This window comes from Canis lupus, chromosome 4, assembly GCF_011100685.1.
Source record: "Canis lupus familiaris isolate Mischka breed German Shepherd chromosome 4, alternate assembly UU_Cfam_GSD_1.0, whole genome shotgun sequence".
NCBI classification, from domain to species: domain Eukaryota; kingdom Metazoa; phylum Chordata; class Mammalia; order Carnivora; family Canidae; genus Canis; species Canis lupus.
Genome location: NC_049225.1, coordinates 77,378,025 through 77,391,143, shown reverse-complemented (window position 1 = coordinate 77,391,143; position 13,119 = coordinate 77,378,025). Strand labels below are relative to the sequence as shown.

At 39.3% G+C, this 13,119-nt stretch overlaps 1 protein-coding gene across 1 annotated transcript; it reads right to left on the bottom strand.

The window, feature by feature from the left end:
- Nucleotides 1-6,811: 6,811 nt before the first annotated feature.
- Nucleotides 6,812-9,786, bottom strand: TMEM125 (transmembrane protein 125). The gene is given in 6 exon segments (XM_038535472.1): nt 6,812-7,007; nt 7,009-7,252; nt 7,255-7,317; nt 7,320-7,337; nt 7,533-7,717; nt 9,746-9,786. Coding segments are annotated over 6 exon segments (747 nt in total).
- Nucleotides 9,787-13,119: the final 3,333 nt, after the last annotated feature.

Below are 13,119 nucleotides of genomic sequence, written 5' to 3'. Positions count from 1 at the left end.
ACCCCCCAAAAATGAAATTTACCCATGTCTTTCTACATCTCTGAGTATGGAAACTACAAAATTTAAAATTGTACATGGGACTTGCATTATACTTCTATTGGACAGTGCTGGCCCAAACTGTGCATAATATATTGTACACTATCACAAAAGTCCTTCATATGCATAAGTGAACCCATTCCAAAATATGTTAAAATAGACGTTTCTGCCACAATTATTTATTGACAGTTTATAATGTCAGCTATTTAAAACCATATTTTTTACAAGTCTAGAAAGTTTCTTGGAGAAGTGATTTTCTCTTTTATGCTCAACAAAGCTGACCTTTTATTCCATATACAACATCATTTGCATTATTTATAGCATGCAGGATGAATAAATTTTAGTTTTCTCATAGGCTGTCAACACGACACATTAAAACATGCCAGTTCAAAAAAAATTAAATTTCCGATCTTGCACTCACACAAATGACAAATTTCATACTTTATTTAAAATTGGGTTACTATTTTCTCTGAATTGACTGGATGTTTTGACATTGTCAATCCTTTTGGTAATACACAGTATCATATTTACAAATATTTTGCCAATATGCTTTGAAATAGAAGTGTAGGGCAATACACCCCCAGCACGTGTGCTCAGTTCTGCTTTACAGATGCCTTGCTCATTGACACACAAGTTCTATTACCAAGAACCAGCCTATTCATTTAAGTTCGTACTTACAGGCAAGACTAAAGCTCTCTGGAGTTGAGTATTAAAATTTAATAGAGCTTGGGAATGTCCAGTCTAAATATGATTACATTAAGAATTACAGTCAGAACAGCTTTTGAGAGCACTGTATTACCATTTGTTCCTCCTCTATGGGCAGCATCCATGGTCTATGAAATTGAGATATTGATCTTAATGACACAAAATGGTTGTGGATCCAGATAGATACAAAAGCCAGATGAGCTCCCTAGCAACACAAGGAAATATAGAACTTTGAAGCAGCACTTCTCTCCAGAAAATTTTAGAACTGACCTGTGAAATTTAGCCCAACTCATTTATTTTACAAATGAACACACAGATGCCCTGAGAGATTGACTGCCCATCGCTCAGAGAGATATCAATGTGATCTTTATTTGATTCTCTTCCCTTTGCAGCACCTGACTCTGAATTTATTTCATAGACACATTCATATTTCATATTAACTAACTGAACTGGGTTTCAAACAAGCCATCAACATTTCTCAAACTTAGCAAATGAAAGAAATAATAAGACAGAGCAAAATTGCTTAAATTCAATGAGAATAGTGAAAAATATGATGGCAGCCATAGATATTAATGAACCATCTTTTTAGCATAGTAACTGCCAAACGTATAATTTTATTTTTTATACTTCAGAGTGTATATGCATTTTTCTTTCTATATTTGTGTACTATTTTTCCTAATTATAAATTAAAACAGCATGTAAAAGAGTCACCTTGAACCCTCATACCTTTGTCTTCTAAACTTCTAACCATTATTTCTATCAATTGTCATCTATGTCCCTTTTACATGATTATTAACACTCCAGAATTACCTCCTTTATAACTAGATTATGATTACAAACATTTTGAGAGCAGCAACTCTGCCTTATAAATTGTTATTGTTCTAATAGACTCTCATTAAAGAAAGGTCTAATACTTAGTAGAATGCATTTGGCATATTAGACAATCAATAGATGCAAGTTGATTGGCTGTTATGGGTTGTTTCCCTTCACTGACTTTGTGAGAGGAAGGTTAATATGTTCCAGATGCTGAAAGAAAGATGTGTGTTGAAGAAATTAGAAACTGGCAAAAACTCACTGTCAACTGTGTCATAGGGACCCCTGACTAAACACAGAACCAAGGGGCAAGCTAGACAGGTCTCCATGAGAGGATGTTAAAATGTCTACAAACTCTGTGGCCTTACATCTCTGCACTATTTTTCTGGATTACAGGTCATAGCACTTTATAGACAATGTCATATTTACCTTGATGGTGTTCTCTGATTGTTAAGAAGGGGCTAATGCTTTGCCCATTTCCCTCTATTGCCACAGGGAAAAATATAAGCAAAGTAAGTCTGAATCATTTATACAGTGTTGCACCATAAGGCATCGAAAGAGGCAGGTGCAGGTCTCAGATGGTTGTCTAAGTCCAAATTCCACGCTCTATCTGCTAGATAATCCTGCTTTCCCTCTCCCTCTCAATAGAATATTTCCCTAGATAGTTCCTGAAACATTTATAGCAGAAGCCTGCAGAGTGACTGTTATAGAAGTTTGTGGAAAACTTCCAGGCATCTAAAAATGTAGGAAACGGCCACATTTCACTTTGGGTATTCACATTTGAGAAGTGATGTGTTTTTTTTTCTCCCCCTCAAATATTCAAAAGTTTGATCTAAGGCAAAAGTTTTACTATTCCTCCCTAAACTAGAGGAATGAAAACACCCATGAATTTTCATCAGTTTGCTGTAGGCAGAAATTTGCCAGTTTGCAGGAAAATGGCTTAAAAATCGAAGCTGAGATGAAATACTTGAACTTCTTGTGTGAACCTATGAAAGTAATATTTTTCTTTATCAGCTGATATGAAGGTTTGCACAAACCCTACATTACTTCAGTATAAAAATGACTTTTTCTGTCTAAAATGTCACAAAACTGTTTGGATTCTTCAAAACACATCCATAAAAGGATTCTCGTCCCCTTAATTTTGGCATATGCCATCATTTCCCTTTTATTCTTTATCTATTACCATATTTAACAGAAATTCCCTATAACTAACTTCCTTTAACCTCCACTGTGAGATACAGTTGTGGGAAGAGTGGTAAATGGGATGAAACTAGAGAACTTTTTCTTTCTCCAGATGTCAAAAATCTGCAAAGGCCAGAAACTTGCCTCCTACCTTCTGAGGAATCATGATTATACTGAACACTGTAGAGTCTTCTGACCGAGTTCTACACTGAAACATACACATTGAATTTGCCTTTCTCCAAATTATCAACTGCTTTGTGACAACAACACGATGATCATTTAGGCTGTTCGGATGGGAGCTGTAATCATCATAGGCTAAGCTGCTCATGTAGTGGTGTGCTTCTCCCACACATGGTATTAGAAGGATCCATTTGATGACACCTCGCTCTCCTTATTTCTTTGTCACACCAGCTCATGAGTTTTACCCCCTACAGTCTGCATCTAATCAAACCCATTTCTCAAAGATACTTTTTATTTCAGATCAATAAATATTTCTGGAGGCATCAGTCGCCTGAAAGCTTCTGTATTATTAGATGCCATAAAATATTTATGCTGATCATAACATTAGTAATGTAAATATGAATTTATAAATTCATCCAATCACAAGCATCTGTTTAATTCAAGAAGTTGGTTAGCACTGTAAAAATGTGTGATTCCTGATCAATAGACTATGGGTGAATTATGTGATAAGACTTTCACTAATATTCTCTTTCTGCAAACCATTTTGTGAGCTTCCTTAATTACCAGAATTCAAAGCCAAAGAAAAGACTACACAAAGCAGAAGTATCAGATATTGGAAGCAAGTGGAGGTCTTGACTTTCGTTATTTTTGCCTCCTCCATATTCCTACTTCACTTTCTAATATAGATCCTCTCTGAGAAGTAGTCTATTGTCAGAAGGGCGCATGTTTTGAGATGCTTTTCTAGTAATTGTGAGCAAACTGTACATATTCTCACTGTCTTGTTGACTGATTCTTCCTGACTTACATTAAGTGAGAAAGAATTGAAAGGCTGCTCAATGGAGTAAGAGCACAAGTTATCCTTAGTGAACAAATGAAAGCTACTTGGTATACACAAGCAGCAAGAAATACTCAGGGCCTTCTTAGTGTTACAAAACAATCTAGATTTAGGATACAGTTTAATTAAATGCCACAGGCTGTCTCGTGTTTTCACTCAACGGTGATGCATGCTATAGGTTCTCTTAAAAGGAGATGTTAGGACAGAATTAAAACAGGTTGAGAGATTTATTAGGCACAATGCCTATGAGAGAAGATTGGGAGGGAACTAAGAAGGTCTTGGAGAGACCTCACCAAAGACGTTTATTTGTTTGACTCTGGAGAAGGAGAGGAGTGAAGGTTGATTGGAAGAAGGCAGTTCTAAGAGAGTTTGGCAAGGTTAATGGTCAACAGGAAAGATGAAGCTAAAGCAGACCATCAGAGGAGTTCCCCATCTCCCAGGAATGCCCTACCCTGTTGGTGAACTCACCACAAACTGGGAAAAGTGACAGGGAAGGGCAGTTTTGATGCCATAGCGGTAATGGATTTCTAAATGCAGCAGCTGGAGACACTGCTCAGTTATGCTCCCCTCCCAGACTGGGGAGTGGCTTAACCATGGTCCCCATGGTCCCCTCTTCCTGAGAAGATCAGAAGAGGTAGTTTTGATACACTTGATCTCAAGACCACAAATGATACTCAAACTATCCCTCTTCTACTTTCCATTCAGAATCCCCTCACACTCAGTGATCTCCTCAGCCAAGTTGCTGGTAGTGTATCTTGTTGTGAGCCAAACCTTCAGTCCTGGGATGTCTGTTTGCTTGGCAATCATACGCTCCTCAGGTGGGGCTGCTGTATATATCCATTCATAGCTATGGTGGGGCACATGGATACTAGGAGGGTCCCTTTGTAAATTATCTGGGGTCTTCACATATCCTTTCCCACAGCTATTGTACAAAAAGTAGCCCCATGTCCTCTTGCAGTAAGGGCCAAGTGCTTCTGGCAGTATGATGACTTCTCTTCTACTCTTAGGTCTTGGGTACAAGCGGTTCAAAGTGCTCAGGGAGCTGGTGTAATATAGTTTGCTTGTGAAATAATTGACTCCTTTGTTTTTTAAGGTCAACAGGAGTATGGAGGAATAAAATCCCTAGCTGGCTATTGAAAGTGATGGTAAGTACAGATGCACCTACTTTTACTCATGGTTCAGAGATCTATATATTCTTCCCCTCAGGGACACAGTCTTATATAGATGTTGCTTATTTAATGCATACACCACATCCTGAGGATGGCTCCCATAATTCCAGAGTATTCCTCTAGGCTGGCTCTTCAGTTGAATTTTTAGAACCTATTTCAGGGTTCTGTGAAGCTGGTTGATTCTAGGTGATGCACAGTATTACATAACCAGTGGATCCCATAGCCTATTATTTACTTCTTTCATTGTAAGTCGCATCCACTGGATGTTCTCATGTGAAAATTGCCTCAAATGTGGGAAATGAGCCAGAGACTGTTATTATTTATTGGAGCAATCATCCTCCACTTCCATCCCTGCGCTTGCATTGCTATTGTTGTTACAACTACTGACCAGCACTCTTGCTCCCAGAGACACATGTTCTCTTAGTCATATTCACATCTACCCCTAGGTCAAGCTCATTTGCCTGGCCCTTTGACCTTGCCAATCTTTAGGGTAATTGTGGCCTCCTGGCATCTGACTCTGCTGCTTGGCTTCTGAAGACTGTATCTGTTTCTTGTACTATCATCCCTGACCTACACGAGGAGGCCACCACTGAAATTCTGATGCTGGTATCTCACTAGCATCACTAGCACATTGATGATGGCCTTGGGGAAAATGTGACCTCTGGGTCATCCTGCAGAACAGAATTGTCTACTGGATCTTCTGGCATTACATAAATCATGGACTCTAGCATGGCTTCTTTGTTCCTTCCTTTAACACTTGATATGGCAACCCAGGCATTTCTGCTTCCTTTAGTGCTGGCCATCACTTCTCTATGGCATCCAAGAGTCACCAGAGCAGCAAGTTTGCTCCATCTCCTAGAGTCTTTGCTAGGATATGCTTTGTCCCAAGAAAATCAACTGCCCCACATCAACAGTACTTGCTTACTTACAACAGTACTTGCTTAGGATTACATTCTGGCCTCTTTGATGAAGCACATTCAAAGTCCCATCACAAAGGTATTCTTCTGACTTAAACCAGCATATAATATCTAATTATTTGAACTCATTCAATGTATAAAGTCTACTTCCTTCTTTATCAGGCCCAATATGGCTATTCTAGGACTTATCAGCCTATGGCCAAAAGTGAAGAAAAGGGCAACTCCTGAGGGAATCACCTGTTTCCTTGGGAGGAGATTTTTTCTGTTTATTTTGTTTCAGCAGCCACCATTTTTATTGCACATCTGCCATGTGCCCAGTCCTTCCATACTAGATGTCATTGCATCCTTACCAATCAATTACCATGACCATGACCTTCAAGAAACTGAGGCTCAGAAAGCTTAAATCACTTGCCCAAGCTCCCCAGCTGGTAACTAATAGAGGGGAATCCAAATCCAGAACTGTCACACTCCAGAGCCCATGTTCTTTCCACTTTGCAACCAGTTATTCTCCTCAATGAAGGGTCTCTGTGGTGGCCATGAATCATTCTTGTGGAGATCCCTAACAGGTGTCATAGGGTGAGTTTAGACTCAAAGAATTATGGCAATAGGGGTCAAGAATCTTCAGAGATCCTAGACACTTCTTGGCCTAGAGACCCCAGATATAGACAGGAAGATTCTGATAGTTCTGTGAGCAAAAAAACAAAGTTGCAAGGAAACATACATTTACCTCCCCATGGTGTGATTATGTGGGTTCACACAGGCTCTTAGTCACATATCACTCAATCCCACAGAAGGGCTATATTGTTCTGGGAATGTGTACACACTCACATATATTCACTATTCCCTTCTTGCTCGTGCATGAGCATACATGCACACACATTCACACACAAACACACACACACACATACACATTCATGCCCTGGCACAGATATGCGAACACTGAGGCAGGTGGTAGGAAAGAGGCTCTTGCTGTATCAGATGAGGATGATGATGCTAGATGTGGTCTCATGACACTAACGAGCAGACAACCATCCTGAGATGCTGAAGACTCTGCCATTGCCAACACGGTCACTGTGGGTGGAGGGAGTGGCCACACAGATGCGAAGGCAGTGTCCAGTCACACTCACATGATACAGCAGCAAACCCAGCAGCAAGAACAAAGGCAGAGCAAGCTAGGCCCATGAACAGCAAGGCAGCCAATGGCTGAGCAGGGGCAGTGACCAGGCCAGCCAGCATTAGGCCAGTGACCAGCAGCAGCAGCACAGGGCCACTGAGCAGCACCCTGAGGACACTGACAGCTCCACAACTGCATATTAGGGAAACATAGTGGGGCTGGTATGTGTAATTCATGTCCTGAGTGGTTGAGCTTATCATTTGCTTAACCAGAACCAGCAGGGGAAGCAGGCAGAAGTAGGGCCTTCCACCAGCCACCATTTAATCAAGCAGCTGCTGGTGGAGGACAGCAGTGCTGTGCCACTATGCCACAGCCCACTACAAGTCCTGCAGCAGAAATGATAGGTCTTTGTCAGGAAAGGTAGTCTATCTCTGAACCCCATAATGCTCATAGGCAAATGTAGATACATCCTCAGAGTCCTGTGCCAAGATATTTCCATCTCATGTTTTAGGGCCCCCAATTTTTCCAACCAGCACCTTGGCCTTGGTATAACAAAGCAGACCATTGAGTGATCATTCAACTATCTCTGGAATTTTGCAGATCCTCAGCCCACTGCACAGCTCTGTCTGTGCTTTCACTACGAGAGATGAGCTCTTCATAAGATACAAAAGCTTGTGGACAGCCTTCATTCAGTCCCTTATTATCCCTCTGGAGGGTATCAATATAACTTGGAAGTAACCAGCCAATTCCACTATCTTTGTAGGCACTGTTAACCCAAAACTTTCAAATGTCTGAATCCTTAAATTTTGCCACAGCATTGACCTCCACCTTGACATTTTCCTGTCACCACTAATGAAATTCACCATCACTGTAACCTTGAGCAATTGTAATACTGATTGTACAAAGAATTAGTATTGCTCCATCTGCCAAACAGGACAACATCCTCTTCCCCACCAGGCAATGAGTAAGCCAGTCCAAAGTCCCTGTCTTATTGCTTGTTTTGTTGGATAACTCCCAATATCACTTGTGTTATTTGGATACTCTGAGAAGCACATGATACCAAGATAGAATTAGCTATGCAAAGATTTATTAAGGAAAACATCTGTGAGGGAAACTTGAAAAGAAGTCCTTATGAGGGAAGAGAAAAAACAGAAAATCTGGGTACAAGGGTAGTAGACAGCATGAGGGTTTTAAGAAAGTTTGACAAACTTGTTGGCACAACCTGAACCCATCAGAGGAGTCCTGGGTCTCCAATATTGGGCCTGCCTTAGTAACCTTCAGTCTCTATAGCACATTTCTGACTCATGAGGCAAATATGCTTTCTTTGATTGTTAAGTAAGTTACTGGGCTAAAGTGTTTAGTTTCATTGAAACTTAAAAGTAAGCAAAAAAATATAGAGACTTTATATGTATCTTAAATTTATAGCTCCCTTCATTTTGCTATGCATATGTCATTGCCACAATTGCTATATTCTCTTGTTCTATAATTTTAGTCTTTGAAGTCCTCAGAGGTAAGACATTATATAAATGATCTATAATTAAATTATCACCCACAAATTGTTTTGTTGAAAATACTAGATGAATCAATGTGGGGTGGGGATTGTAAGTGATTTTTTAAAAATAATCTGTTTTCAGCTATAAGTTAAACATGATTAAAACACAAAAATTTTGTGGCCAAATAATTAATCACTCTTCCTATGGTAGTACATCAATGCAGATATCATTTGGGTTTTTAATTTTTTTAAGTAATCTCTACATACAATGTGGGGCTTGAACTCACAACCCCAAGATCAAGAGTCACATACTCTACTGACTGAGACAGCCAGGCATCCCTCCTTTCTTTTAATATAATGATAAATAGTTCCATATATTACTCAGTACTCATCAAGATAAGTGTGCTCTCAAGTTAGAGGCTGGGAAGATGGCAGAGTAAAAGAAACCTAAGCTCACTTCATCCCATGGCTTCAACTAGATAACACTCACATCAGCATAAATAACCCAGAAAATGACCCAAAGATTGGCAGAACAAACTCCACAACTAAAGATAGAGAAGAGGCCATATACAAGAGGGTAGGAAGAGAGTTTACTCCTCACAGGAGGGGGAGTAGATGGTCTATGGCTATCCGTGGAGTGCAGAGATGGGAGAGGGCCACAGGTGTGGAAAAAGGCAAGAAACATACTATCACACAGAGGGACTTAAAGCCTGGAATTTTATAAATCAGTGGGCTCTGTTTTAGGAAAAGGCAGAGAGCAATAGGAAGCCAAGTCCCACCCTTAAAGAGATAGCGCAAAAAAACAGCCCTAGGAGATAGAGTGTAGAAACAGCAGTTTGAAAAACACCTGCAGCATAAGGGAGGGAGAGCAGTTTATTCATTCCAAAGAATGTCCTAGAGAGAGACTTCTCCAGAAGCAAAGGAGCTGGCAGGTGCTATCTCCCTCCCCTTTCCCCCCAGCACAAACGCATAGCCACCTGAGAGAAGCAGCACAGTTCCAATGCTTCCAACTAACTTGCTTACACCAAGCCCTGCCCCACTGCACTTGGGTGGATCTGCCCTTTGCAGTTATGAATGCCTCAGTTCCAGCTGAGTCCCCTCACCCAGAAGACTGGCCCAAAGCTTGCCAACACTGCATTTCCCCACCTGTGTGTTTTGCAGGGCCTCAGTCCTACCAGCAGTGGTGGTGGTCCCTGCAGGAAGAGGAGGTCTACCTTGTTAAAATTGCACACCCTGCCTACACAACGCAGATGCCAGAAATGGCTTTGGCACATCTCATTTCACAAGCAGACCTACTCATACCTTGTTAAAACTGCAAGACCCACACTGGCAAGGGACCACATTGCCCATGATAGGTAAAGAGACCTTCTACAGATGACTGAACTAATGGAAAAAGTGGACATGACAAAACAGCAGGGTTCATCCAAGACACATAGGAGACACCCCCTGAAATTCCACATTCTGGGGAACAGGGAATCCTATAATTCACGGCACTACAGGACTTATCTTTCATAAGACCATTACTTTCAAGAGCAGGATATATCACTGACTTTCCTGACACAAAGAGGCATGCACAGAGACTTAAACAAAATGAGATGGCATAGTAATTTGTCTCAAATGAAACAATAGGGTAAGGCCACAGCCAGAGATCTAAGTGAAACAGGTATAAGTAACATGCCTGATAGAGAATTTAAAGTAGGAATCATGAAGATACTCATCGGACTTGAAAAAAAGAGTGGAGGACATTAATAAAACCCATAACATAACAAAGCAATAAAAAAGAGCCAATCAGAGATGAAAAATACAATAAATGGAGGTAAAAATATGCTAGATGGAATAAACAGCAGGCTAAAGGAAGTAGAGGAATAAATCAGTGACCTCGAAGACAGTAATGGAAAGGAATCAGGCTGAGCAGGTGAGAAAAAAATATTATATAAAAGGAGACTAGACTTAAGGAAGTCAGCAACTCCATCAATTATAATGACATTTGCATTATAAGGATCCAAGAAGGAGAAGAGAGAGAAAAGGAGGCAGAAAATTCATTTGAGTAATAGCTGAAAACCTCCCTAATCTGGGAAAGAAAACATATCCAGATCCAGGAGGCACAAAGATCCCCCAACAAAATCAACCCAAGGAGGTCCACACTAAGACACAAGGTATGTAAAATGGCAAAGAGTAGTGATAAAAAGATAACTTTAAACAATTTTTAAAGTGGTTATATGTTAACTATACTGGAATAAAGAAAAGAAAAGAAGAAAACAGAAAAGAAAAGAAAAAGAAAAGAAAAGAAAAGAAAAGAAAAGAAAAGAAAAGAAAAGAAAAGAAAGGAAAGGAAAGAAAAGGAAAGAAAAGAAAAGGAAAGAAAAGAAAAGAAAAGAAAACAAAGAAAAGAAAAGGAAAGAAAAGAAAAGAAAAGAAAAGAGAAAACGCTCCAGCTAACTTGCACACCCTGCCTACACAGGCAAGAAAAGAAAAAAGAAAAGAAAAGGAAAGAAAAGAAAAGGAAAGAAAAGAAAAGAAAACAAAGAAAGAAAAGAAAAGAAAAGAAAAGAAAAGAAAAGAAAAGAAAAGAAAAGAAGACAGTTATATACAATGGAGAGCCTATAAAGGTATCAGTAGGTTTTTCAGCAGAAACTTTGCAGGCCAGAAAGAAGTGGCACGATACATTCAAAGTGATGAATGGGAAAATCCTGCAGCCAAGAATACTCTATCAGTCAGAATAGAAGAAGAGATAAAGGGTTTCTCGGACTAAAACTAAATGGGTTCATGACCACTCAACCAGCCCTACAAGAAATGTTAAAGCGAACCCAAAGAAAAGATCCTAAGTAAGAGTATGAAAAGTAGGAAATACAAAAGCAGCAAGTATATATGTAAAAATCAGTCAAGGGTTCACAAAATAAGAGGATGTAAAATATGACACCATTTACCTAAGACATGGAGGGGAGAGGAGAAAAGAATTGGTTCAAACTTAAGTGATTATCAACTTAGTACAGACTGCTAAGTGCAGAAGAGGTTATACACAAACTTAGTGGTAACCATAAATCAAAACCCAGTAATAGATATGCAAAGAATAAAGAGAAAGGAATCCAAGTATATCACAAAAGAAAGCTAGTGACAAATGAAAGAGGGCAAGAAAAGGATCAGACAAAAACAACAGAAACAGCCACAAGATGAGCTATAAAATGGCAATAAAAACATATATATCAATACCTACTTTGGATGTAAATGGACTAAATGCTCCAATCAAAAAGACATAAGATGACAGCATGAATTTAAAACAAACAAACAAACAGGGACGCCTGGGTGGCTCAGCAGTTTAGCATCTGCCTTTGGCCCGGGCATGATCCTGGGGTTCTGGGATCAAGTTCCACATCAGGCTCCCTGCATGGAGCCTGCTTCTCCCTCTGTCTGTGTCTCTGCCTCTCTCATTCTCTCTCTCTCTCTCTCTCTCTCTGTGTCTCTCATAAATAAATAAATAAAATAATAAATAACAAATAAATAAACCAAACAAACCAAAACAAGACCTATCCTTTTGCTGCCCATAAGAAACTCATTTCAGACATAAAAACACATGCAGAGCAAAAGTGAGGGAATAGAGAAACATTTATCATGCAAATGGATGTCATTAAAGTGATACTTATAAGTATCAAAATTGGACAAAATTGACTTTAAAATGAAGACTGTGGGATGCCTGGGTGGCTCAGTGGTTGGGTGCCTGCCTTTGGCTCAAGGCATAATCCTGGGATCTGGGATCGAGTCCCACATCAGGCTCCCTGTATGGAGCCTGCTTCTCCCTCTGCCTGTGTCTCTCATGAATAAACAAATAAAATCTTTAAAAAAAATGAAGACTGTAACAAGAGACAAAGAAGGATATGCTATATTAATAAAGGGGATAATCCAACAAGAAGATATAACAATTATAAATATCAAAGATAAAATAAAAATTTGAGGTAGGCCTGTATTGCTATACGGTTTCCTTTTAGAATCTCTTTCACTGCATCCCAAAGATTTTGGACTATTGTGTTTCATTTTCATTTATCTTCATGTAATTTTTTTATTTCTTGAGTTTCTTGGTTGACCCATTCATTGTTTATTAGCATGTTATTTAACCTCCATATTTTTGTGCTCTTTCCAGATTTTTTCCTGTGGTTGATTTCTAGTTTCATAGTGTGGTCAGAAAAGCTGCATGGGATGACTTCAATCTTTTTGAGTTTGTTGGAACTTATTTTGTGGCTGACTATGTGATCTATTCTGGAGAATACTCTGTGTATACTTGAACGTGTATTCTGCTGTTTTAGGATAGAATGTTCTGAATATATCTGTTAAATCCATCTGGCCCAGTGTGTTATTCAAAGCCACTGTTTTCTCATTGATTTTGATTTTCTGTTTAGACTATCTGCCCATTGATGTGAGTGGTGTGTTCAAGTTCCCTACTGTTATTGCATTACTATTGAGTTCCTGAAACTATTGGTTAGTTTCTTGATTAACTGTCTTATGTTTTTAGGTGCTCTTGTGTTGGGTGCATAAATAATTAAAATTATTTTATCTTCTTGTTGGATCATCCCCCAGATACCATTTCTATAGACTTACTGCAAGCTTCAATCATTCCATCAACTTTTCTGTACTTTTTTTTCCTATTGTCATATTCATCTCTGCATAGAGGCTTGGAACAGGTG